Source organism: Asterias rubens, chromosome 3 (assembly GCF_902459465.1).
Source record: "Asterias rubens chromosome 3, eAstRub1.3, whole genome shotgun sequence".
Classification (NCBI taxonomy): domain Eukaryota; kingdom Metazoa; phylum Echinodermata; class Asteroidea; order Forcipulatida; family Asteriidae; genus Asterias; species Asterias rubens.
In genome coordinates this window covers 3166359-3193866 of record NC_047064.1, presented here as the reverse complement: position 1 = coordinate 3193866, position 27508 = coordinate 3166359, and the positions used below count along the sequence as shown (strand labels likewise).

Sequence of the window (27508 nt, the reverse complement as noted above, 5' to 3'; positions counted from 1 at the left end):
ATTTCTGTGACTGACTAGCCTCAGTCGCCAATGATACTCTCACTAAAAGGTCAAATTACTGCGTATTCAATTTCCGAGGGTAGCCAGCCAGCCTAGCCAGTGAAATCAGAACATTAGAACCGATGTCGCATTAACAAAATTATCCATTTGAGTCGTGTATGTAGTACTATGTTGATTTGTATTGTATATAGATACGTCGGTCTTACCCGTATCGTTGAACATAGTGCAGAAGACGTCTCGTTGGTGCACGCCCCCGCCGCAGAGTTTCTGATCGTTGCCGAATTGTAGTCTCTCGTATGGCGTCAACATGGCGTCCACGCTGCAACTGCCCCATTCTGTAGACTGCCACACATACCTATTAGAGAGAAAATGAAACCACAAAGAGGCTGATTTAAAGACTAAGCCTCAAAATATCATGATATACAAAGAAAAAAAAGCTGCGAGAAAACTTACAATACTTCAGCAATGAATAAATCTTCATCAGCCTTCTGAGACATGGTGGACATAGAGACTGGGCCAATCTTCAATTCAAACATTAGAACACATTAAAGTGCATAAGTTTGTTTCCTTCATGCTTTAAAGCAATGTACTGAGACCAAAGCGGTCCCCAAAAAATGATTGAATCTGTGCAAGATTTGCACTGCTTTCTGGAGATCCAACGGGCATAAGCAGTACCACACGTAACTCTCTTCGTTAACCAACCTGACCATATTAAACTTATTTTAATGCTTTCTCGGCATTCTTTTGAAGAAATTACAAAACCCTCAGACAGCCCCCCTTTCCAAGAGAGAGAAAGAGACAAAACTAAATCCTTTCAGACTTCCATAATTTTGTCCTCCTCTTTCTCAATAAAAAGGACACGCTTTTGACAGATGAATTTTCAATACATATTACTTTCTCATCATCACCTCTCCATTAAGCCCTAAAAGGTACCATCGCCCTCATTTCACTTTCCAGCTAATTACCAATGGCATGTACCCTTGCTTTATAGTCTGGAGTCCCTACTGAGGAGCCCAAAGGCTGGCTAATTTACAGGGTTACACCAGCTGAACCTGAATGATTGACACACCATCCTAAAACATCCGACATCCAAGCAATGATCATTAATCCTTCAAAAAAAAAAAAAAAAAAAAAAAAAAAAAAAACGGTCTTAATTTTCAGCAACTGTCAAAGCCCCCATCACATTGGAAAAACCCTAGGGTAGCGGAGAAATATCAGAGCCGTAATGGAATTTGACACATGAAAGCATATTTATGTCATTGCATAAGGGGAAGAGGGAAGGGGGAACTCTTCGGCAGTCAAGACACCAAAAGTTGAAGGGTGTATTGTAGCTGAAGACAGGCTGTACCCCCAGGGGGTTTTACCCATCATCATTATCACCTGCTGTCTCTTGTGATGTATTAAAACCTAGAAATCATAGTCATATTCCACCATAGAGAAACGCTTTTTTTCATCTGATGAGAGAAACACATTGATGGTGAGGTCGCCTGATTCACATCAGATGCTCTTGGTATCATGAAATAAAGAAGGCAACACATTCAAAGCCTTAAAGGCACTAGACACTTTTAGTAATTACTCAAATTAATTATTAGCATAAAAACTTACTTGGTAACAAGCAACAGAGAACTGTTGATAGTATAAAACATTGTGAGAAACAACTCCCTCTGAAGGAACATAGTTTTCGAGAAAGGGGTGATTTCTCACTCAAATAATAAAAGACTTCAGCTGAAACCTTTTATTATACATCTGAAAGCACACAAAGTAATGCAACAAGGGTGTTTTTTCTTTCAATATTCTCTTGCTAACTCGATGACCAATTGAGCCCAAATGTTCACAGGTTTATTATTTTATGCTTATATGTTGGTACACCAAGTGAGAATCCTGGTCTTTGACATCAACCGAACCTGTCCACTGCCTTTAATTCACTTGGCAACGTGAGGCTCCGGGATTCAACGACCCCTTCCTCCGTGGATGTAATGACTCCCAATGGCCAATAATATTGGAGTAATTACAACCGGGTTGAATGAAGAACACATCACTGCAGTTAAACTGTAATTGGAAATGGGAACCCGCATTTCAAATAGAATGCGGAAGTTACCCCAGGCTATGGAAACATCCCACTCTATCAATCGTAACTTCTCTTGCACGTGCCAGTACCTCTAATACTCGTTTGAGACTCATCAAACTTTTTTTTTGTGGGGAAACTGTAACTTTTTTGACATTTAGTCTTTTGAATGATCACAAAGGGACTTCAATGATCATGGTATCCTCATGTGTAAGGTCAGTGTCCTTAGACTAAAGTCAAGGTTACCAGTGGAAACAGCACAAGATACCAGTGGATGATTTCAGTTGAATGGCATTTAAAACTTTTCCTAAAAACACAATCAAAAGCTGATTAAAATTCAGGATTCGTCATTTAAACATGGTGCTTTCTGTAATAGTGTGAAATGGAAACAAATGACCAAATGGGGGACTCTTTGGTAGAAGGACTGAATTGCCTGAAATGAAAGGAATGTTACATTCTGGTACAGACACAAGTACCAATTTCTAATACCAGTATATAATTTTTTGCTTCCTTTGTAATTTTGTTCTTCCTCTTTCTGTGTTCCAAAGACAATATTCATGTGGTCCCATGTACTGCAGTTGGTTGCCTGAAAGTTGCCTGTACAAGCAACGTTTGTGACAAAAGGCACTTAGACCACAGGAGAATCATTTGAATGGTATGCAAACAGTAAGCAGTTTCAGTTTTTTTTTTTCATGAGAGAAGAAATAGTGACACATCTGAAAGTATTTCCGCAGTCAGAACCAAATCATGTAAAGGTATGCATGTGTGTACTCATTTGAACCTCCAGAATGACTGGACGATTGGGGGGGGGGGACTGAAGCAGAGTATCAGTGACTATAATCACACGATCTAGAACAGAGATTGAGACAAACAAGCCCGTAGACTTTCTAAAGCTGGCGATGGAGCTCCCGAAATCTAGCCGTCCCCTTACGAATCAGGATCCCTTTTAACTACAACAGTCATTAATGTGATGATAACTGTCCGTCTGAGATTCCACGACAATGTACATAACCATTAGAGTAAATCCGTCAACGCGATGCATCACTGGCTTTTCGCAAGACAGCTGCCGCTGCCCGAAGATTACCTCCCCCCCTGCAAGAAGAAACAGGGGTCTACCCGCTAACCCACCCACTGCGGAGCAATCAAATAAAGTGAAGTTGTTCAAACAAAGGCTAAATTAAAATGGAGCCATCTCGTGGAGGAATCTATCATCACAACGCGTCACCTCCCGCAAAAAAGCTACCACTGTCTCTCACTAACTGTTATTCATCACTGAGGGAGAAGCCATCTTCTTGTCTTTTCGTTCGCTGTCTCATCTCCTGAAGTATATCTTTGGGGTTTGGTGAATATTGTGGTCTGATCCTGTGGATATGAGCTGAAGCCATAAGAAGGGTAATTAAGGGTACCGGGGATCAGCGAGGTAATCAGAGGTCTGGGCGCTGCGGTAAGAATGGAAAGACCTGAGTCATACTACTTTCTATCACATCTGTCAACTCCGGTAGAAATTGGAGATTATGGATATTTGTCTTTACACTGAAGAGGTGGTCATTCACACTGGGAGACGGCGGAGCAGTCCATAGATGGGGGAGATTGTCTTGCATCAAGAACAAACTCGGCGGCATGACAGAGGAAGGGGAACTTTTGTTGTGGGAAAAAGAAAAAAGTGACTAAGTTTTACAGTTTTTTTGCTACAACCTATCTCAAGTTAAGTCAAACTTGACATGCAGTTGAGAAAAAAGAAATTAGGGCTGAACAAAGAGAAATTGATTATAGCAGGATTTGAACCCGAGACCTTTGGACTACCATGCTGGTGCTCTCTCAATTGAGCTATCTATAGACCTTTATCACGGTGTGGCCATCTTGATTTTACTCCATTCCAACTCATTGTAACCAAACTGAGGCTGGACAAAATAATAGTCTGGTGCCATGTTTGCGCAATGAATGTTAGCATTCATTACTGTTATTGGAAACAGGAAACAACACCAAGATATTGACAGCATGATAAAGCTCTATAGCCCTTTATTAGCGGTCCTCCCTACTTTGTCAATATCTTTTTTTCAGCGTGCCAGTCAAAAGCCATTCAATCTGTAACTGCCATAATTTTTATAACAAAATGTTGTAATTTTATAGGTCAAGAATCTTATTCAAAAAGTGTCACAATGGTACAGCAGGCCATCCGTGATGAGAAGGAAAACTAAACAATGTTTGCACTTTTATCAAAGAGCCATCTTGTCACACAAAACTATTGTCTATATAGATATACAATCCGAAAGACCTCTGACAACTATACCTACTTTCCGCAGTGTACTACTGCTCCATTAACAAGTCAACAATAATCCATTCATCTTGAACAGTTATTCAATCGGGTTATCTGGTCAGATTACCGGGGAAAAAATACAAAAAACGAGTGACTTTTGATGTTCTTTTTATTACACTGCAGTTATGATATCCGACAGCCGACAACAACACATCAATATCGCTTTATTTTTTTGAATTCTCAAGGAAACATCGGGCAATAACCTAGTAATGCCCTTCCTTCCCCTCTATTATGACTGTCACAAACAGGGATTTTCAACTATTCTTCGGTGTACAAAGACTGTCAGGAGCATGCAGCTGTCTTTTCTTCGATTGGCATTTTTGTAAACTGAACCAAGCGTAGAAGGTAAAATAATCTGGTGCTCTCTGAGTCTGTGAGCATCCTCATTCACACTCAGTGATGGCACTCCGGGTACGTGACCGAGAGGATTGTAGAATAAAACATCACTAAAAAAAAGACGATTTTGTAAAGAGTGTTTGGAACCTTAAAACTTTTTAAGAAGACTGGAAATGGTAAAATAGAAACTTGAACAAGAGAATGGGGATATTACAACGTTTTAACCCACTTATGATGGGTGCCTTGCTTTTTTTTTAAATGTAGGGTTACTCGACGTTTCGATCAGTATGCTCTGATCGTCTTCTGGAGAAAGCTAAAAACATCAACCACTGGTTCTTTTTAGATGTACACATTGGGCTACCGCGAATCCCACCTACTTTTACTTCCACCATGCAAAGTTTTAAATTCTACTAATACTAAACAAACACAAAGCAATACCATAGGGTTGGTATCTACACACACAATATTTGATACCATTGGGAGCATCGACCTCCACACAATGAATGGGACCTGTAAGCTGTGGTATGTAAAGAGAAACACCTGTTACTAGGGGTGCTGGAATTCAGTTTTGTGATCCACTCATTTTCAAATAGAGTCCTCATGAAAATGGGGGAAAGTTACAATACTCTAACTTCAAGTTAAATTGTGTTAAACACCACTGTGTTTAATACCCTTCAATTGATTTCTTTTTGCCAAAATCCAAAAAAGTTAATGATTTCAGATATAAGATCTGTACTGTACTGAATGTTACAGAGAATTTTTATTTCAGTCTTGAATTTTGATATTCAATCTCAACAGCATTGAATTTGACCTTCTAACTTGCACAGACATTCCTCTTTGGAATGTACAGACCTATTTGTTGTTGTTGTCTGATGATGTCATGTTTCAAATGTCACCCTGAAAGCGTATCAAATATAATGTCATTCTCACTAATTACTTCTATTACTATTACCACAATACTTCAAAATGAAATGACTTTAAAATGCTTTATACCATCAAAGGTGCTAAACATCTAACCAAGTAAAGTTGTTATTGCCAAGAAGAGCGATCACAAAACGTTTACCTTTCCTTTAATGGAGACCTACATGAACGTTCGGCTGACATAGAATACGCTGTCAGCAAACTTTCCCTCTAACCATAGGTAAACAGTGCGTTATCTTATATGCGTTGTTTTGATATTTACAGCCTCAGACAAGGAAGTGAACTGCAAAGGTAGTTATCTTTTCTGATATTTTTTTGGTTGGGCTTTGGGGGGCCAGAGGGTTGAATGAGTTATTTGGGCAACTGCATGACCAAACAGTGAATGTACTAACATAAATAGCCTTGGGTAAATGTTCAGTCTTAGATGCAAATGCACTGATGAATGAATTTGTGATGTTGGAAATTCTTGTGACAATATTTGAATTAAAAAAAAAAAGACAATCCAAAAATAGAAGTAGGATCAGTTTTTTTGGTATTATTTTACTTATTTTTTTTAATTTAGTTTACTTTGTTCTGGTTGTGAAGGCAATGATTCTCAGAAAAGCCAACTTAATAATGATAATAATAATAAACTACAGCATTAATAAGGCGCACTTTACTGAAATTGAAAAACATTCAAAGGCGCCGGTCAAGTTTTGTTAAGATGTTGGAAAGCAAGCAAGAACAAGTGAGTTTTAAGTTTCTGCTGGAAGAGAGTGATGTGGTGTATTTGTCTGGGGTATTCCGGAAGTGAGTTACAGAGTCTGGGATGTTGGACTAAGCCTTGTCCCCGTAACTGTACAGGCGAGTTCGAGGAACATGGAGCGTATTGCTGATAGATCTTAGGCCTGGTCTAGTTGTACGGGGTGTCAAGAGATTGTGTCTGTAGAGTGGAGCTGAACCATGTAGTGCCTTGAATGTGAACTTAATCACTTTATTAGCCAAGTATCCCCATGGAGAGAAGACCAGGAAGTTTCTGACCCTTACCAAGTATTGTGTGCAAGTTCTTATTCTCACACTTTTATTTGATGAGGCAATAAACTCAAGTTTTTAACTTTGTCAAGAAGTGCCTGGCTTTGGCATGGAGCATCACATAATGATGAGAGGTAAGAACAAACTCTACCTGGCAAGTAGATACACACATGGTGTTACCGCAAACCAAATAAATAAAGTACTAGAACATTTTAAACTGCACATGGCCAGCCATTCTGAACTCTGCTGGTACACCATCTCACACCCCAATATCACCCGCCGGTTCCCTCCAAGCGTTTAATACTACACCAAGATGAAAACAAGACTCACATAGTTCCACACACAGACTCAAACAAAATTGTCATTCCAAAAATACCAAACACTGAGCGGTCGCTGTGGGGAAAAATCCTTCACTTACTCAAAAAAAAATCATGACACGAATCTGACCGAGATGATTGGCATGGACTTTTAATAGACGAAGGTAGGCGTGCCAATTAAGAAACCTTGCGTGTTTCTTAATAGTAAAACCCAGGCCGAGGAGGAAGGAAGGTGTGAGAAATCTTCCTCAAGGTGCCAAAGACCGATTTAATTATCCCTTGTTCTGCTTCTCCTTTCTCTCTCTCTCTTCCCTCTCACTGTCTTCGGTTTGGCGTTGGGGAGAAATTGAATCAGCACTTTTTGACCTAGCGGCATTCCTGCCCTGCAGCTGGGTTGCACCTGCATCTTAACAGACAACATCTGGATCTTGAACAAGTCACTTTCCTAGGAGGAGCGTGACTTGAGTAGAGCCAGGTTCAATGAATTTCTTTTTACTCCGCACACTCCAATGAGAAATATCAAGTCCAGGATCAGTCATTGAAAAATCGTTACTCTAATAAGGTTCTTCTTCGATCGTACATGTAAAACATTTGGACATTTTACTTGAGGTTTAGGGCTTGAATAGTTGATCAATACGAACAATTATCCATTTATAGATGTTCAATTTGCAACTGGCTGGGGGTAAAGAATATTATTTGGTTTTCCTTACAACCAATGTCTGTAAGCAATGTATTCTCAGTACACTACTTTTGTTCTGTGAAAAAGATTCATCTAGGCATATTACTCGGAGTGGGATTCGAACCCACACCCCTTGCCATTCTAGAGTAGATGTCTCACCAACTAGACCACCCAGATTGCCTTATTACAACTCAACTACTAAGTGAATTTATTGGTTCTTAGGGTGAGGGTTGGTGCACCAGAAGCCCTTTGTCCGAAAACATCAACACCCAGTACAATTATAACAAAACAACCCCAAATATTTAAATTTATTTCAAGCTCAATACAAGTGCAAACATTTCACCACTGGAAAGCTTCCTGCAACACAATACCACTTGAGTAGATTGCCTCAAACTATATCAATGTCAAACCAAAACAATAGCAACTATTTACAACAATTTTTTCGCACAATCCAAAAGAAGAGAAAAAAACCTAACCATAGACCCGTCAATCAGCCCCGGGGGCTAGCTGGTCCCCTGCCAATCACTTGTAATTCTCCAGTGAGTTCTCCATTACAGCTTGTTGACTGTTACCAGCTACAATGGCCCCTGGCTGTGCAATAGACCATACTGAAACTACGCTGGTGTTCTGCGTTTGGTCAACACCGATTCTGCCAAATCCAGTATCATGTTTTATTGATTCGTGATAATGATATGGCCAATATAGTTGTTTGCACTTTCCTGTGTTTATTTCTTCAATACCTGGGATTCCTGTCCTTTATATAACTTTTCAATGGGGGTTTAACTCGATGTTATTTTAACTGGCAGCGAGAGATAAAGAAACACTTGTCTCCCACCTCTGGGTTCGTAAATGTTTAGTTAACCCGACAAGATATTTTCTGTATAATTTATCTGAAAATGGTGGGGGAAAGCCTTGAGAAGTCAGTTTGGCCATGGGGCAGGTCCTGCACACTTCTTATAACAACGGGGTCTGCATAATGGTGAAAAAAAGTGTGAGGCAGAGATCAAGACAGAACTTCAAACAGACCTCTCTCTCTCTTTCCATTGATGAAGGTGGATAATAACGAAATAAAACATACATTATTCAATGTTCAGTGGTTAAACCCCTATGTTCCGAAAGTTCTGACAACCTCAGTGTATTTTCATAATCCTTCTAGAGCAAGAACCTAGTTAGGACATGAATTCAACACTTTCAACACCCCCCCTCCCCCTCCCCCCCAAAAAAAAAAAAAAAAAACCAAAAAAAAAAAACCTCCACCTACATGTAGGATGTACAGGGGAAAAAATTATCAAATAGAAATGGCTGCATAACAATCTTCAGGATATGACTTTTACAGTTTCCAATCAGACAGAAGAGTGGGAGAAACCTTTTGCGAGTTTGTTTTCACAAACCCCCCTTCACTGCCACTTCTTCGTTTCAGAAAGTGAATCTGATTAAAACACAGGGTGAGTATGATAAGTAGATAAGACACATACTTGACACCCTGGTCTAGAATTGGACAGATCTATAACATCAGGCCAAGGTCAGAGAGAAACTCTGAATCCTCTCCCTCAAGGGGAATAGATAAAATCTTGCGGTAAATTTCATCCTGAAGTTGCTGGAGCAGACACAGGAATCTGCTTAGCGGAAATGTATGTGCTTCTCATACCTTGTTTTTAGTTAGTGGCCAAACCTTATTCAATGGGACAAATACTGACTGCTGGTTAACCAAAATAATATTGATTAATGGGGTGGTTAATTTCATCCTGAAGTTGCTCAAGCAGAAACATGAATCTGCTAAGCGGAAATGTATTGCAGCTTCTCATTTTGAGTTTGTTTTGGGTTACTGACCAAACTTTATCAAATGGGCCAAATACTGACTGATAATCAACCAACATCAATCAACATATAATGTTGGTTACAACGGTTGAGAAAGAAGTATTGCAGCTTCTCATTTTGAGTTTGTTTTGGGTTACTGACCAAACTTTATCCAATGGGACAAATACTGACTGATAATCAACCAACATAATATTGATTAATAGGGTGGTTATTTTCATCCTTATAGTTGCTCAAGCAGAAACAGGAATCTGATTAGCAGAAATGTATATATGTGCTTCTCATTTTGAAACTGTTTTTGGTTACTGGTCAAATGGGCCAAATACTGACTGATAATCAACCAACATCAATCAACATATAATGTTGGTTACAACGGTTGAGAAAGAAGTAAACACAGGATTCAGTGAAAATGTTTTTTGCCACAATTTTTCAGGAAGGTAATCTACTGAGGATTGTGCGTAAATTAAAGCAGCACAAAGTGTGCACTAAAACATGTAATGGATCATGAAATAAAATAAAACAATCTTTCAACAAAATGCACTATGTTTATTTGCATGATGTCAAATCTCAGCAGTGAGACAGTGACATTAGGAAAGGGGGGTAATTAAGTCCGGAAGGGGAATAGAAAAAAGCCATGCCAGCCCAGAAACAATGTTTGTGGATACTTAGTTCCATCAATACCTTCCATTCTTTCACATCCCTTCATCCATTTTTTTAATTTCAAGGAGTGAACCCAACACCATCAGTGAAGTAAAACAGATCCACGCTGCCCTGCGGTGTTTTAGTTTGATGGATGCGGCCCGAGGTCACAGCGAAAAATAACTACCAACTATTTTCTCTTTCCATAGTGTGATCTTTATGTTGTTTTGATGATTCTTTATTAATGCGAAAAGGGGGGGGGGGAGGTAGCAGGGGTATGAAATGGATATATTGAGGTGTCGTAAATCTTGAGGCAGTTACAGTCTAGAAGGCATGGTCACATGACAACCTCCACATTGCAGGATTCCAAAGTCTTACTTCGCAAAATGAGAAAAGGGAGAAGATGAAAAACACAAATTGCAATCATTGCTTGCTGAATTCTTCGCACTTTGAAAATAGCATGATTTGTGTGCGTGTCAAACTCGTAATGTTTTTTAGCCGTGGGGGTGAATAGAACTACTGCCATCGAAACTGAAAAATGAGCTTCTGTAGAAAACAACAAAATACTAAAAAACTAATTGTCTAGAAGAGCAACAGGGGAAAACAAAACTTCTCTTATATTTTCACAGATTAGGACTTTAATTGGATTTGATATAGATGCCGTGTATGAGTGAACAAGCATCCTGTCATGTCTTGTCAGTAATGATTTAAATGCCCCAAAGCATTTGTTTCCATGAAATTATTGTCATGTAATCTTATTTTTTAGAGTTGAGTCAAGCTTCTGGACACTTCCAAGTGTCTGTAGCAATTAAGCTGGTTAAAAATAGGAAAGCAATTTGTAACCTCAAGAAGTGTGAAATGTATATACTGCTAAAAATGTTATTCTTGAAAAAGAAAATCCTAATTTAAGAGAACTTTTTGAGTGGTACTCTCAAAAGTCTTAATGGAAAAATTGTTCAAGGGAGTGACATAAGATTATTTCACAAAATTTATTTCTAAAAATGTTTGATAAGATAAACATCTCTCTGGTGACCTCTACCAAGTAAGTTTTTATGGTATTCAACTTTTTTAATAACTGTCAACGGTTATCAACGATATACCATGTCAGTTTCTAAACTAGTAATTTTATTTTTTCCCTTTAGCCTTTGAGAAACGTACTACATGGGTTAGGTCTTGTTAGGTCTTTCATATTTTCCTCATAAGGTTCCCCTTACCAAAGGGAAATTGCTGTGCCCCTTCAAGAAGGAAATGCAATGACTGTATCATGGTCATATACATTTTAAAAGCTACAGTTTTGTTCTTTCTGAATACTGCTATACTTTAATGCTGTCGCTCAGCCAGAAGCTACAATCGCGAGGTCATTGGTTCAAATCCAACAGCAGTCGATATTCCCCCGTTGTAAAACTTTCACAACCCTAGAAAATTAGAAAAAAGAAAGGGCAATCCCGGTACTTCCTCAAATTGTGTTTTCCTTAGAGCCCCAGGAGCAAATGGAATTTTCTCGAGGCAGTTAATATTAGAAGTTGTCAACTGGAAGCAATGCCAGTCACGCTGGGGGAATCTCGCAGAATCTGTTTCAATTTAAAAGTCAATCTCTGTTAAGTAGACCATGGACGCCCTCATGAAATTTGCAAGTTCTTCCTACGACTCGTTGGGAATAGTCCTCTCCACAAGGATGTTCACCGAATCCAATAATGTCTTTGAGAAAGGTAAATGGTACGACATATCCGGGGAACTGCTCAGACTGTTGGGGGTAATTTACGATTGACTTACTGGCAGATTATTCAGTGTTAAATGTTAACGAGGGCACGCTCTATGCATGCACTATGTAAATGACCGAAGCCCAATCAAACATTGATGTTACTGTTAGTCAGTCTAGAAAACTTGTACGCCTCAAGGATGACTAAGATAAGAATACAGAGCACAGCAAAGGTTGTAGGTCAACATTTTTACTGGACCAGCAAGACCAGAGAAAGAGCTAAAGAATGCTTTTGCTGGTTTAACTTTATGTTTTTTATATGAACTAAGCATAAGAGAAGTTTTATCTCACTCCTAGTAATAATTTTCTCAACATAATTTAAAGATATTTTTCAGGCTTAAGGTCAACATTTGAACACAATTCTTCTTTAAAAAATATTACTCAATTGAAAAAGACTGCAAGACTTGCCTGTTCGTGAGTTTACTGGCCCTATGATAAAATCACTGGCCTCTCATAAGTTTAAGCAGTCATTGATAGCAGTCATTGACTAAACTGATAGTCGAATGATACTGATAAGGGATTTTAGTGTCTTCCATACCCGTGATTGAATAAGGTCTGAGCCAGGTGTTTTTATCCAAACCTGTTTGTTTGAGAGCTGTCGCCTGAAAGCCTCCTTTAGTGATATATAATTATGACACCTCGGCATCCCTAAAGGTTGGTCTGGCTGGCACGTTTTTCGTTTCATAAGAAAAGGTAAAGATTTAAAAATAGGTTATCAACCCCTGGTAAATTTTGTTTCAATCGATAAAAACAAGTTTTAATTCATGTCTTTATGGTCTGAGCTGTACAAGACTCTGGTAAATGGACTCTCGTAGTAAAACTACCGGTATGTTGAAAACTCACTTGTTCAAATCTTTGTAGTTACCCCATTCTGCAGCTTGTTTTTTCTGTTAAATGTGTTTATTTCTCATGTTTATTTCTGCTTTTATTATGCTTATTTTGTTTATACTAGTAAATAGTTCTTTATTTTGGTGATGTTGCCCTGGTTTACTAGTAAATAGTTCTTTATTTTGGTGATGTTGCCCTGGTTTACTATAGTCTTCACCAGGACACCAGCACCATGCGCTTAGAAACGTAGTATCAAGTGCGGTATAAATTTGTATTATTATTATTATTAGTAGCTGCTTTATGCGCCGCAGCACCTTACAAAGCCTTATTTATACGGTGATACATAAATCGTTCTCATAATTCACAAAATCACAAATTTCAAACACCTATCTTAAAAATAAATATCTTTGTTTATGTGTCTCTTATTGGATAGGTACTTGCGTTCTAAGGGTCATGTCACACGAGACAATTTACATGAAAACCAGTTCCAGACAAGAAGAGAATCCTTTCACAATGGAATGTTCACTATTATTCTTGGGGATTGTCAGACTTAGTGAAAGGTACAAGATATGAAGAGTGTAAGGCAATAACATAAGGGCAAGCAAAGCTTTAGTGAACCTCTGATGAGTGGCAATTTATGAGCATTTAATGGATAATAACTGAACAAGGCCTACCAAAGACACTTCTCAGAGAGCCAACACTCACACAAAAGAGATTTACACATGGTTGTACCCGCAAGTTTACTATTGATTTATAGTTTCTTTGGATGGTATTTGTATGTTAAACCTTGCCTAATGCAAGACATCTTTCACTTAACAACGAATTACTGAGACCATCAAAGCAAACTAAAACCTTCTGGAGAATTTTGATTGTGCTTTTAGTCATTTGGTAGATACATTAATGTGCAACGCACACAGGATGGTACAGCAACCAGAAACTTCTTTGCCAACATTCCATCATAAAAACATTTTGAAAAAAGGGTCAATATTTTTTTGTTACATAGAAAAAACAACTGATATGTTTTCTCATTACGTACATTTACTTGCTACAGTTCAACAAACTTATTGGGATTCTTAGTACAGACCGGAAAGATGTTTTGTTGTGAGTAGGAAGGACACAACAAAAAGTTACGTAAGCAATTAATAAGCCAAATTGTGTTTCAACAAAATTGAGTTTGAAAGTTTGATTGGGTTTCTGCCATTTTTAACTCATTATAGAAAGGTTGAATTCTGTATGGGAAGAGGAAAACATCTCTGGGGGTTATTCCAGTAAAAATACACGTTAAACCAATACCATACTGTTTGGTCAGGAGCCATTTTATTGCTTCAGTCAATTGTTACTAGATAAAAGCACTCTGTGTGCTTGAAAGAAAGGGCACAGAACCGTACGTCCTTCTTCTGGGAACACGGTGATAATAACAAAGTACTTTTTTTGTAATCCACTTTTAGAATCAGTCAGTCAGAGACCAACTTGAAATAGCATGGTAGACTTTCAGGCATTGTAAACCAACACTATCTTAGACCATGTACGCACCAACTTATGGTATTCTTAAGAGTTAACTTAGAGCTATGGATATGGGTAACATCATCGGGGGGGGGGGGGGGGGGGGGGTCACTTCATGTAAATCTTTGCTGCTCAGTCACCTGCACGTGGACATCTTGATATGTGTAGATTGTGCAGTAAGTACTTCACCAGAACCAGAACACCACACTTATATCATAGAGAATGGACCATAGACCTTTCTCTCTGCTTATATTAAACAGTTAACCCATTCATCATATCTCCATCTTACTTTGGGTCCAAAGGAATGCGCATGCATCTCGGCTAATAAATCTGTCGGCCATTGTACATAGCTCATTTTATAAGAAGCAATAAAAAATCAAACGGATAAAAAATTCATGGGAACCTTACACCTGGGCAGTTTTCTTTACACCTTTTTGCGCTCAACATGCTTGCGGGAATACATGACCGACCGGCCGCAGAATTTATTCCTGCCAGTTTCTTCATGCCTTGAGTTGTAATACTGGGGGGCCCCCAAGGTTGGCACAATTACACACTAGTATGGTCATTCAATACCGATTAGCACACACCTGGTATATTTCAGGCGGATTCTGTTATATTATTACAGGGAAATATTACACTTTGACGATGTGCTAGTGATACCCTGAAGAGGCTTGAGGATGAGGATGAAAGAATTACCGCCTGTGGAGAAAGTTGAGGAGGAAGACCAGAATTTAGCGGCCGTTAATGTCTGTGAAGTGTAGTTTAAGAGGGATGAGACAGCCAAACGTTAAAGCGTCATTTCCAGTGTTCACTTCTGAGCCCAATTTCATAGAGCTGCTTAATTAAGTAAGCAGTTTTGCTTAACAAATTCTCGCTTAACAGAAATAAGCAGGATACCAGTCAAAAATTGTAATTTTACTCTGGTCAGCATAATTCTTTTTGTGATAAGCTCATTTTCGGGGTTGAAGCTTTATGTCCCACCAAAAGGACACAGAAATTATAGTAGAAGCATCTTGCTCAAGGACACAAGTGTCACGAATGGGGTCTCGAACCAACACTCTGCTGATCAGGAACACCCGTTCTCTTAACCCCTTGGTATAGACACGCCATATTGCTAAAGGCTGTGCAAGTTTTGCAACAAACTACTTTTCCCACTGTACTTATTTATTAACACAGCACACCAAAAGGATTACTAACAGCCACCAATATATCTTACATTTAGTTGAAAATTCAACAGTCAGACAATAAAACAGAGGGGAACATTATCAGCACACTTTCAACATGACACAACTTTTTTGAACAGAGCAAGATCTCGGCACAATCCCATTGGAAACACAAATCTCAAATCAAGGCATCAAAAATTGGAAAACGAAGGGGAGATGACCTTTTGATGCCTTGAAGATACAAAAAGAAGACAGGCAAGGAGGGGGGGGGGGGGGTGGCAAAAAGAGAAGAACAAAAATCAATTCGGGACAATCACCCCGAGGCTTATAAGTGTCAAAATAAGATCTGTCCTATACATCCTATAGTTTCTCCTAGATACATTCCACAGAGCAAGGTTCGTCAAAGAAATCAAATTTCAGAAAGCTGTTAAGCACAGCAAAATTGCTTAGCACAAAAAAATCTTGCCAAGCAGAAACTTGTTACCAGCCAAAATACCATTTCAAGTATATTTTTCATAGCTGGTTCTATACAAATTGTTTTGCTTTATGAAACATTTGCTAAGCAGCTTTATGAAATTGCGCCAAACCGTCAAATGATGATTAACAAATTCCCAAGGTTTCCCTTTCAATTAGGGGAGTGGAATGACATAAAAGAGGACAGACATTTATTGTTGCCACAAAGGTGTTGATTGAAACCAGGGGTAGCTCTAATACCATTCCAAGGCGCGGTAGTTGAAGACCAAGTACAAGGGCACACACCACTGCGCTGTGTCAAGTCGGACTTGTAAATGACCACTTTCTTGAGGTTTATGACTACCCAAATTGAAGGCGTGTGCAGTAAATATGTCAATGCAGGAAGTGTTCAATACTCCCGGGAGAGAGATTGTACCTTGTAATGTGGCTGGGCTTAAAGTGTGAGGAAATGGGTATCAACATTTCTAATTGTCTTAAAAGGCTGCAATAAAAATTCACAGATTAAATACAATGCCTGGCACTGTTTGAACGCGCTTTGGTGGCCGTGAACTTGCTCTTTTATTTTCTAAGAAGAAGGGGTTTTAAGTGGGGGGATAAAAAATCATATGATTTAGTAATATCATACTTTTCCCTAACCCTGTGTTTCATAAACCGATTTTCCATTAAAATAAATTGCCACAAGTTAGCGAGAATCTAGATAATCTAGGCAGGCGCTATTTTTTCATTGGCAGAAGATTAGAGATTTAGCACAAAGCCAGCAGACTTGTTACAGGGATCAGAGTTAAATCATGATTAAGTCAACTCAGGTCAACCAGCCTTCATTTCTAGAAAAAGGGAATCCCAATATCCTACTCAAAGCTAGTGCTAGACTTTGTTCAAACTCTTTGATCGTGGCTTTTAGTCATCCTGATAGCTGCTACATTATTGGCTGAAACAGCGCCCTCTTATAATAAACCTCCGTCATAGCCTATGGTTTAGATTCGCTCGGCCCCAGCGGCCAGTCTATCCAGGACCGCTGGGATGGGCTAATGGCTTGCACAGATTCTTGTTCAGGAAGTACGTCATGTATGCAGTGCATAGAAATATGGTGCAGCGTGAGTGTGATGCATGATGGGACTGCGCATTGTTAAACCAATGACAGTGCATGATGCCCATCCCAGCACCTTTGGTTAAAGCAAGGTGCTGGGGACGAGCGAATGATTTAGATTGCAAATTAGGGCACGTGACAGCTAATATTTGTGAGGGCGTTTTTCGTGGCTGAGATGCAGATGAATAACCGCGATCTAAGACTTGAAATCAACTCTAAGTTAGTGCCAGTAGATAAACATTTTCTCACAGTAAAACAATTTAAAACTTTACTCTGCTGAAACCAGCTTTAACAATGATTCAGTTCGTGGCACTGAGCTGCCAAAATTTGCATCTTGCAATCAGGGAGATTTTGTACAACAATCACAGAGAAATTTTAAATTCAACATATATAGGGAAAAACTCTGCATATAATCAGGCAGACTTTCATGTTCATCAGAAGGGAGACTTTCTGCAGATTCAGGGAGAGCCGGAGCAAGTCATGAGGCACAACTTACCAAAACGTTCCCAACCCTTAGCCTTTACGTCATTTGCACCATTGTGGTTTGGTGCAAATGACATAAAGGGTTTTTGGTGAAACAAATGCACTCCCTATTTTTCAATTTGCACTCCCACTTTTCAAAATCCTCGCCAGCACACTGACCACCATTTTATTTGAATTATGGCTATAACGCCAATGTGGGGACTGTTCAACACCCAGGTAGTGCCTCAATGAAAGTACTTGTCAGCTCTCAAGTGCAAAAATACTGAATTTATGGAAGCAGGGATCACCGGTTCCTTTCAAGTGTTACAACCAGGGTCCTCAGGGGTGATGGACAACTTGAAAACACTAAATCTGTTGCCGCCTAGAAAGTGTCCCAAATATTGGTGCAGTATTATTTGCCAGATGGCCCATAAATTGGCCTGCTTCCCATGGGCGTGATCTTCCTAAAACAGTGATTTACCTAAATATTTAACGACTTGAGAGTGGTTGGGGAGTAGGCCTATGGGCACAAGTAAAAGCCTTGATAGTTGAAATGTATGATTTCAACAGATAGTTACCTCTTGACCCAAATCCAGAGAACCATCCAGAGCACCCCCCCCCCTCCCAAGAAGAAGAAGAAAACAAAGGGGGAGGGGGGGGGGAACGCGACATTAACCCCCCCCCCCCCCCCCCCCCCAAATGGAATAATTTTACTACTACTAACAAAAGACAGAGTTCTACACTGTGACGTAGTCAAGCTTTTAATGCATTGCAAAGATGTGTACTATATTTTTTTAACAAGGGAAACTGACTGGGTAAATATAAATGTTTTGGGGTAGAACAAAGACAAATTGACTTGCGTAGGATTAGAACCAATGACCTATTATTGTTTAAGAATTATACACGTGATGCAGTTCAAAAGAGCTGCCTTTATGGATCGGGGGAAAAAAAAAAAAAACGGTTTAAAAAAAATCCACAAACGAATGGTTTGATACAAGCCCCCAATTTATGTCTTTGCCTCAAATTAGGCCGCACCAAAAATAAAAATAAAGTAAAAATGTCTGGTAAAAACTCTTACATTGGAAAATGATAAGCCTGTTATGCAAAAGAGCAAAACCTACTATGGGTTTCAAAAACATCCACTGGAAATCCTGTACTATTTTCTGTTGTTTTTTTCTTGGTGTCAGTTATCACAAATCTTCAACTGAGAACTGGGTCATTCAAACACTTGTATATATCCTTTTGAATGAAAAAAAGAAAAGAAATGTACTTAGAGATTTCACCCAAAGCTACGAAGGAGCCGCCAGGGTTATTTACACAACCACGAACACAAACTCCCCACAACCCCCAAAGATGCCTGGACTCGGTCTCACAATGTTTTCACCTGGTGCACATGGTCCCATTAGAGTGTCCAGCAATTTACATATCCTGTTTTCTATTCAATCAGTGTGGGTCGTTGAAAATTCTCTCCTTTAACTGCACACAGACAGGGCACGTAAATCCCGCGAGCAAAGCCCCCCCCAAAAAAAAAACTTCCAAAAAAATAAAAACTGAAGAAAATTCAAGGCACATGCTCATATTTGGCACACTTCTAAAAGTTTATCCGAGGCTGCTAGAAACCATTTAGTGTAAAAGGATATACGACAGATGTACTTCTATATCACTTTTATCTGTGTATTTTTCATTAAACAGGTCAGTGGTCACTTGGATTCAGTTTTAAAATCAGGACAGGGCCTCAATGAAATAAATATGATACTTCAGACATGTCAGTGGCTGAAGATGAATCTGTTACTGTGACCAGATGCACAGTGTAAGTGCTCCAGTAATCATATAAAGTTATACAGAGAAAAGTCGGAAGTCTATAGGGACACTGGGGTTTGATTTTAGCTTAGGCTGTGAAACGCGATCTGATTCCACGATTCAAAAAAAAAAGAGCCTGGATACTTTTAGAGTTTGATAAGCCATGGAGAAAGAAAAAAAGAAAAAGGAAGGAAATGATGGATGGGATGAAAAGAGGAAAGAACAAGGTACAGAAGACGCTCTATCTTAAGAAAGAGAGTAAGACACAAAGGAGGAAGGGGAACAGGGAGGAACAAATGGAGGCACACAAAGGAACAACAAGTTAACCAGGATGGATAAGAGGGAAATTAGATGTGGTAAATCAGATCATAAGATTCCGTTATTGAAATAGCCTTTGAGAAAGACTCTGCTCCGTTTGAAATGTGAAACCATTTCCACTTTGTGTATTTATAGCAAAGGTCCTTTTGATTTGTGAGGGATTTTGCAACAGATATTTTTCTCCTTTGTTCCAGAAATATACTGTTGTTGAAGTTGGAAAGAGGCGGGTATACCGAGTTTAATAAGTAAGACTTTACAAGCATATGAAACAGCAGAAAGCGGAAGGAGAACGAGATTTGAGATGGGTAAGGGTGGAAGAGATTTTAAGACAGATGGGAGGAAAGCTGACACAGGGATAATAAAACCATTAAAGGGCAGGCATAAACTAGAAGGTAAGGTTATACCTTGTCTTAAAGGAATACAGAAAGGATGTAACAAAAATAGAATGATGGTGAGGGGCGAAGGGTGAATAGAGCGAGATGAAAAGAGGACAGGAATATTAAAGATGAATGGATAAGATAAAAAGTGAAATGGATGTGATAGAAAAAGAGAGCAGACTTTGTGAAGATGCTGAGGACAACAAGGGAGATACGAGATGAGACTACTAAAAAGAGGAGCATTGAGAGAAAGAGAAAAAAATCAATAGATGAAATCTCAAGAGACTCTCATGTTCTAGGGACATTATATTTTCTGATCAAGAATTATAATGCATTAGTGGTCTGGCTCTGCCATTCAAACAAAACCCTTCTCAAGAGGAAATTAAAGCTTAAGCTCGCTTAAAAACTTGCCACATCAAAAACAGCTTCTAACCGGAAGCCCAGGCTTTTTTATAAAGTAAACTATTGTGCCTGGAAACTACTTCTTTTTTTTCTTTTCACTGCCCACTCGCTGTAAACTGAGTGCCAGCCAAACCCAGGTTACTAACCTTAATTCTGACACTGGCATGCAGATAATGTGGAGACAGTACGGCTCATTTTGCACATGATAGACGGATATACGTTGCCCTTATTGCCCATTAACGAGTGAATTGGTCCCTACCATATCGTATGCCCTATATACCGTACAAAGCCGTCGGCATTAGTCTCCAATGTTCATGTGATGGTTGTAGCTTTTTTTTCTTTTTACTTCTTGCTCCTGGTTTTCTTTCCAATTATCTTCAAGCTTGGCAAACAGCAAACATTTTCTCAAGGAAAAGAAAAAACCCAAACAGACAAGAAGAACAGAACATTGTTCGGTTTGGGGGTGCAGCAAAAAAAAATGCTGTCTTGTTTTTCAGAGGATTCGGTACTTGAGCAGCGAGGGTCAACTGGGAATTTCCAGTTCTTGAGTGTTTGTGTGCGGAACTTGGGGACGATGGGCAAGGATTCAAAGTAAGTGCAGTCTAGTTTAGCGGTAATGCTCCGGTAATGGGACACGTACAGGTCAATCTTGGCTGCAGGTAAATTGGTAACGTGAATCCGCCAACAGTTTTGGACAGTCAAAATTTAGTTGGATATAGACTTTGTGATGTTGTGTGTAACATGGTGTAGTTTACATTGTGCTCTGATTCCTTTTTTGTTTGGAGTATTTATGTGTTTGGAGCAACGCCTGCACGGGATACATCTTGTCTATATTCAAGTTTTTAAAAAATGTTGTAGTCCCAAAAGAATTTTCATTTATGGCCTTTGGAGATGAAGAATTAGGACAGTGGAAAACCTCCCATATGACCTTTTTCTTCATCTTTACTGACCTATAAGCTCTTGAAAATAAGGAAAACCATGAGTCAAGACTGAAACACAAAATGTTCAGTGACATGAGGACACAGGGTACAAAAATCACAAACAAAAAACAAATAATATTTTAGTTCCAAGTCGGATTCTCCTTAATATAATATTTAACAATTTGTATTTTTTTAATATTAATTGTTTCACACAGTCTGGGAAAAACCACAGCTCCTCAATTCCATCAAAAACTTTTCAGCATTTGATGCTTTTTTAGTATTTAATCAGGAGTGATCACTTGATTTGTAGTTGCTAATAGCGTTCATTCACTCAAACAATCATGTTGTTTTAAAAACTATAAATACAGATCAAGAAAAATCACATTTCCTCAATTCCATCTACAACTTTTAAGTCGTATTGTTTTTACTTTCTAATCAAGGAAAGTTTACCTGATTTGTAATTGCTACTTACGTTCATGCACCCCAAAAATTGTACTGTTCTTATAATTATTCACACAAATCAGGAAATATCGTAGTTTCTCAACACCATAAACAATTTAATTAGTTGAAGTTTTTAGTTTTTTTTATCAAGGTGAGATCACTTGTTTTGTACATGTAATTGCTAGTAATTTTGACATCACTTGAACAATCATGTTGTTATAATAATTATTCACCCAAGTTTGTAAATATTATAGCTCCTTATTTCCAAGAAAGTTGGTATTTTTATTTTCTTATCAAGGTGAGATCACTTGATTTGTAATTGCTATTAATCCTGACTTCACTCAGCACTTCAGAATCAGAGACCTCTGTCCTTGCCATCAATCTTAACGTCTTAATAATTCTCCTCACATTCTAATCGCGGAGCAAGGTATCGTCCCACTGCCCTAATCTCCCTCCTATTCCCGAACCAAATTAATCACAAGCGACACGTTTCGGTTCTCACTTGGCAGGCACAAACAAGGTCGGCATCTTTGCACAGCAAGACGCTATTTGGCCTGGGTACACATGGCAGGCGACATTGTGACATTTGAATTGTCTGCGACTTTGATGTATGTAAATTTGCCGTCATCGGCCAGGAAGCCATTAAAAGGCAAAGGAGCCACGGTTGAGCAACATCCAAGAAGAAAAGCTAAAAACAAGTAAATTGCTCAAAACTTGCTAGCAGCATTTCATAACTGAAACAATAAAACCCTTACTTTTGGATGTAAACAAAATCTTAAAGAGGATAAGTTTATGTATATTTGGCTTGCGGTAACACACTCTACATGCTGGGTAGATCATGTACTCCCGAATTCCCAACAAATCTAATCTGCGGTATTTAGTAGAACATTTAGCAAGACAAGTTCACAAAAAGAACATAATCTACTCAGCTAGTAGAATACACATGGTGTTACAACAAACCAAGTATAAATATACATTGATACCTCACCAAGCAATGCCTTAAATCACATAATAAGTACGAATCAAGATATACATTATGACACAGTGTTAATTTGTACTATTATGCAGATACTATATAGATATATGCAATACTGACCTGGGGCATTCCAGTCTTGTCTCATCGTCGGCTTCAGGACACGGAAGCCGTTCAACCAGCTTCGGACAGAGCGTCCCTCCTCCCAAGGGAGCTACAGTGATGCTGCGTTTACGCTCCTTGTACACGGTCCCCACCTCGGCATCCCTGATGGCCTGGCGACAGGGGTTTGGGCAGCTGCTCCAGCTTGACCAGCTAGTGGTGTCGCAGTCGCGCGGGACCAGACAGGACTGGAACTTTGAGGGCACTATGGTGTTTTGATTGAGGTAGCAGAGGCTGGTGAGAAATATGGGATAGAATTTAGAGAACATCCATAAATGGGTATCCATAAATGGGTATTCATAAATACCCGGACAGTTTCTCTACTCCTATTGGTGGAGAGCGCGTCATGTGGGGGTGTTTAAACGGTTGATAATAACCAGAGTTTATAACCAGCTGGCTTCCGCGTGTCGGCGCTCAAGATTATCACGCGGATTGCGCAATTCATAGCTATGTAACAGCGCATAATCTATTTCTAAGCGCGCGCGCGTAATTTTTTTCTAAGCCTGCGCGCGTAATCTGTTTCTAATCGCGCGCGCCCATACACACAAACCACGCGCAACATACTCTTCACAAAGTTTTTGAAACAAATATTTCAAACCTCGAATTTTCAACTGTCAAAGTGTCTGTTACTGTATTTTTTTAACGTTTTTTAACAAAAGGGCATTTATGAATGGGTAATAAAAGAGTAGTGACTCGTTCTTACACGTCCGTTTAAAACCTCGCAGGGTCGTTGCCGTGCGGAAAAAGCCCTCGTCTTCGGCTTGGGCTTTTATCACACAGCAATTCGACCCTGCCGGCTTTAAACGGCCGTGTAAGAACTCGTCGCTACCCTTTAATTCCCTTATTAAAAGTATCCGAAACAGTGTTCCTAACAGTATCAAATGACATCTGCTTGATTGTTTGCTTTTAAAAAAACTCTCAAAGGGTACTATTTGAGAAATTACTGTGGGATACTGTGTATGAGATTTATTGATTAATGTATTGATTGATTTAATGATAAAGTGATACCAAGTTCTATTTAGCAGAGGGTTTCTAGTCAAGGAAATCTACAATTCTCATTGAGTTTCTGCACTAGAGTCACATGCCAGGAAGGCTCATCAGTGGCAAATGCCACCGAACACGAACTCATTGGAGCCTACCTCACTTGAATTTCATGGCACTGCTTACGGGTCTGCGCCTGCTATTAAAATTCTTCGCTTACAGGGCAAGGGCAGATTTTCTGCTTAGGCTGTGTAAGCGAAGACGTACGGTAAGCAAACCAATGGAATTATAGGCCCTGATTACAATTCCAAACGTTTCTTAACAAGTCTTCACCAAAAGAAGCTAAGAAAAAAGGAGTTGAAGTAAACAAAACAAAACAAGCTTACCCATCATCAACTTTGTGCCCATTACCAGTCAGACACGAAACACTCCTTGACTGCAGACCAATCCCAGGCACTCCGCTGTTCCCCGAGGCTGCCCTCGCTGGCGACTGGCACTTCATCCATGTACCCACTTTAGTAAAATACGTAAACTCTCTACTTACGCACGGTGGATTATTCTTACATATCCTCGTCTCGCTGAGATTGGGACAGCTCCTCCCCCCGCGTATAGGCGGGACCACGACCTCACGAGTACGTGTCTGTGTGCCGTTGCCACACGAACTCGTGCACTCGCTCCAATGTTTAAAAGTACCCACAATGCAGTCCTGTGGGCAGGGCGTGAAGCACTCCATCTCCGTGAATGGTTTGGGCTCAAACTGCTCACAGATATACTGAGGCACAACCTCTCTTGTGTCCTCTTTAAGAAAACCTGTACTAGTGTCAATGCACTTAACGGCCCTCGTCTTGACTCCGATGGACGTCTCACCACATGTCAATTTTCCAGAGTCGTCCAGGCGTTCACATTTTTCCCAGTCGCCCGAGAGCCACGCAAAGAGGTGCCTGTGCTCCTCGCAGACTTTGAAACAGTTTCTTCGGCTCTCTGGCATGGTCACTTGATCACATTTGGACGGGGGTTGGGTGTTAAGTACTGGATGGGTGCACCACACATGGCGAGTTTGGCTCCCAGCAAAGCCGCATTGGTTGCCGTTGCATATACCCCATGGACCTACAAAGAAACAAAACAAATAACAGTTTCAAATTGTGTGTCATGCAGTTAAGAGCATCGGAATTAACTTTGGTGTTTCTAATCTGCAAAGTGTGGGTTCCAGTCCTGGTCATGGCACTTGAGCCCTCGAGCAAGATGCCTCTACCATAGTTACTCTGTCCTCTGGATCGGACATTAAGCCTTAGATCTTGTGCATTAGGACTGGTAGTGCAAGTAAAGAACTCACCCTGGTGTTTCTGGTTCACATAGCAATCACCCTAGCTTACAGGTTTTAAGGCATGCGAGCTGCAGAGGTGATTGAGTTCACTAACATGTAAGAGGCATCCTTGGTTTCATTACCAGAAATATATAATAATAACAATTATTTGAAGAAGGATGCAAAATACATTCTTATGCAATTTTCTAATGCACATCTAACCCTACACTAAGAATTTTTTTATGCGCTTTACATTAGTGCCCTGGTCATAGGGCCAATAACATCCCTTTTTAATATTTCTCAGCTCCCATGGGAGTATACAACCTGGCCAACCGTTTATATTGCTCCAAAGACATTTTCATACACAATATCAACCTCTACCCTTGCAGGTACCCATTTATACCCCTGGGTGAAGAGAAGCAATTATAGTAAAGTATCTTGCTCAAGGACACAAGTGTCACGACCGGGATTCGAACCCACACTCTGGTGACTTAGAACCAGAACTTGAATTCGATGCTCTTAACCACTCGGCCATGACACTCTATGACACTGTTTTTGAGTGCAACCATTCTGTGTAATGGACCCTTTGACATTTTAAAGGTCTATGTACCCCCCCCCCCCCCACCCATCATATTAAAGAAGAATCCTACTCATAACTTTGTGTGTGTGTAGATGGACTTCAATGTTCTTCATTGAACGTTTAAAGATCAAATGCTGCTTTAACCTTAATTTTCATATAATCTTATCAGGGCATCCAAAAAGAGACAAGTGTATGTACTTAGGCTCTTTGGAAGTGCAACCAATGCACTGCCGGGCAATGAAATAACCCCAAGAGTGTATCAAAGGTTTTTTCTTTCTTGGTCTCTGCCGTTTTCTCAGATTTGCAAACCAGCCTTCAGGGCTGAAAACACACTTTTTTTTAATGTAACACATCAGTACGGATGAAATGGTTTCCCCACAGCCCCGAAGCTTATGTCTCTAACACTTTTACTTATTTGCTGTTCGTTAATGTACAGGATGCATTGCCCCCACAATGTACACACAACCCCAAGAAAATGGATGTTTCTGAATATGTATATAAATCAATACAGCATAGAGCTTATACTGTGCAAACACAGAATCAGAGCCCCCCCCCCCCCCACCCACAAGAGGACACTTAACTAGTAAAACCTACACGCACTCAAGCTTTGCTGGAAAAATACCAACAGTTGGCTGGAGAAGAGTGCATTGTACATGGATCGGGCTCTGAGATTGGTTTTTGTACATGCTAACCATGCCAGGGGCCATTGCTGCACAATTGCACAAGTTCAACGACTAAAGCTTGCAACATCGGCAAGCCAAATCCCCCCTCCAAGCAATGGTTCATATTCCGTGTCGTTGGCAAACAAGCGTTTTGCAGATTACCGGGACAGATTCAAGAGAGAGGTTAGATAGCTTGCCTCCACTCCAAATGGGTAGGGATTATGGTCGGTCCATTAGGGCCAAGCAAAATACAAATTTGAGCTGAAGTGGCTGACAGGAATTTAAAACGGACTTGGTTTTTTAAGTGGACATGATTTGCGGTTTGTAGATAGTCATTGTGCATGTGACAGATGTTTTAACTGGTTGTTGTGACATCATTTAGTCTCAGACTTAACGGGCAAGTAATATTGCACATTTTTCTTGGAGCTTATTCTTTGTCAAGACAAGTTATTTTTGATAAAGATATTTTTCCCCCATTCCCATGCAGCTTTTAACCTTGCTAGGATGTCTAAATGATTGGCAGAAAACCGATCAAACTTTCACACTCGGTTTTCTCAAAATTACACACTTTACTCATTACTTTCTTATGCCCTTTCTCTGGTAACTATCTGTTATGTCCTTCTTCCCCACACACGAAAGATACTTTAACATTTCTGTTTGCTCCAACAAGCACACAGAACAAACATGGGCACAGAAAGTTCTGACATCGTAATAGTTTCCCTGGTAAATATGGAATATTTTTACGTCTAATGGATCATTCCTTCCTAAATAAGTCCACTTTCACATATTTACAATACTTTCAGGGAGCCTCCCCCCCCCCATGGAGACAGCTAACCACACCTACTCTATCCCCACAAAACACTCAAAGTAACACTTTATCACTTGGTTCTAACATTGAGTATTGAAATTCACCGACACACAACAATTTTTTTCACTGCCTCAACTCGGAGAAACCGGGAAAGTACAAAACGATATCTGATTGTGCCGTTGTGAGACTGCAAAAAAACAAAAAACAAAAAGAAAAAAACCCACAAGTTTTCTTAAATGCTTGAATTACCGGGAAAGTACAAAACGATAACCGAATGTGCCATTGTAAGACGAAAAAGAAGGGAAAAAATGAAAATAATCTGGAAGCGGTGCTTCGCACTGTGACAGAAAGCCTCGCCCGGGGGACTTTGCTTGTCACACCAATCTGGGTTTCGCGTATAAATGA

The 27508-nt window shown here is 39.7% G+C and overlaps 1 protein-coding gene across 5 annotated transcripts in view; it reads right to left on the bottom strand.

Annotated features, from left to right (window-relative positions):
* LOC117288167 (thrombospondin type-1 domain-containing protein 7A-like) overlaps window positions 1–27508 on the bottom strand; it is a 116788-nt gene that overhangs the window by 37933 nt on the left and 51347 nt on the right. For all 5 annotated transcript variants that reach the window (XM_033768892.1, XM_033768893.1, XM_033768891.1 and 2 more), the window contains 3 exons: window positions 24137–24857; window positions 22731–23003; window positions 207–355 (listed from right to left, as the gene is read on the bottom strand). In XM_033768892.1, coding sequence (XP_033624783.1) covers window positions 207–355; window positions 22731–23003; window positions 24137–24857 — 1143 coding nt within the window. The remainder of the gene's footprint in view (window positions 1–206; window positions 356–22730; window positions 23004–24136; window positions 24858–27508) is intronic.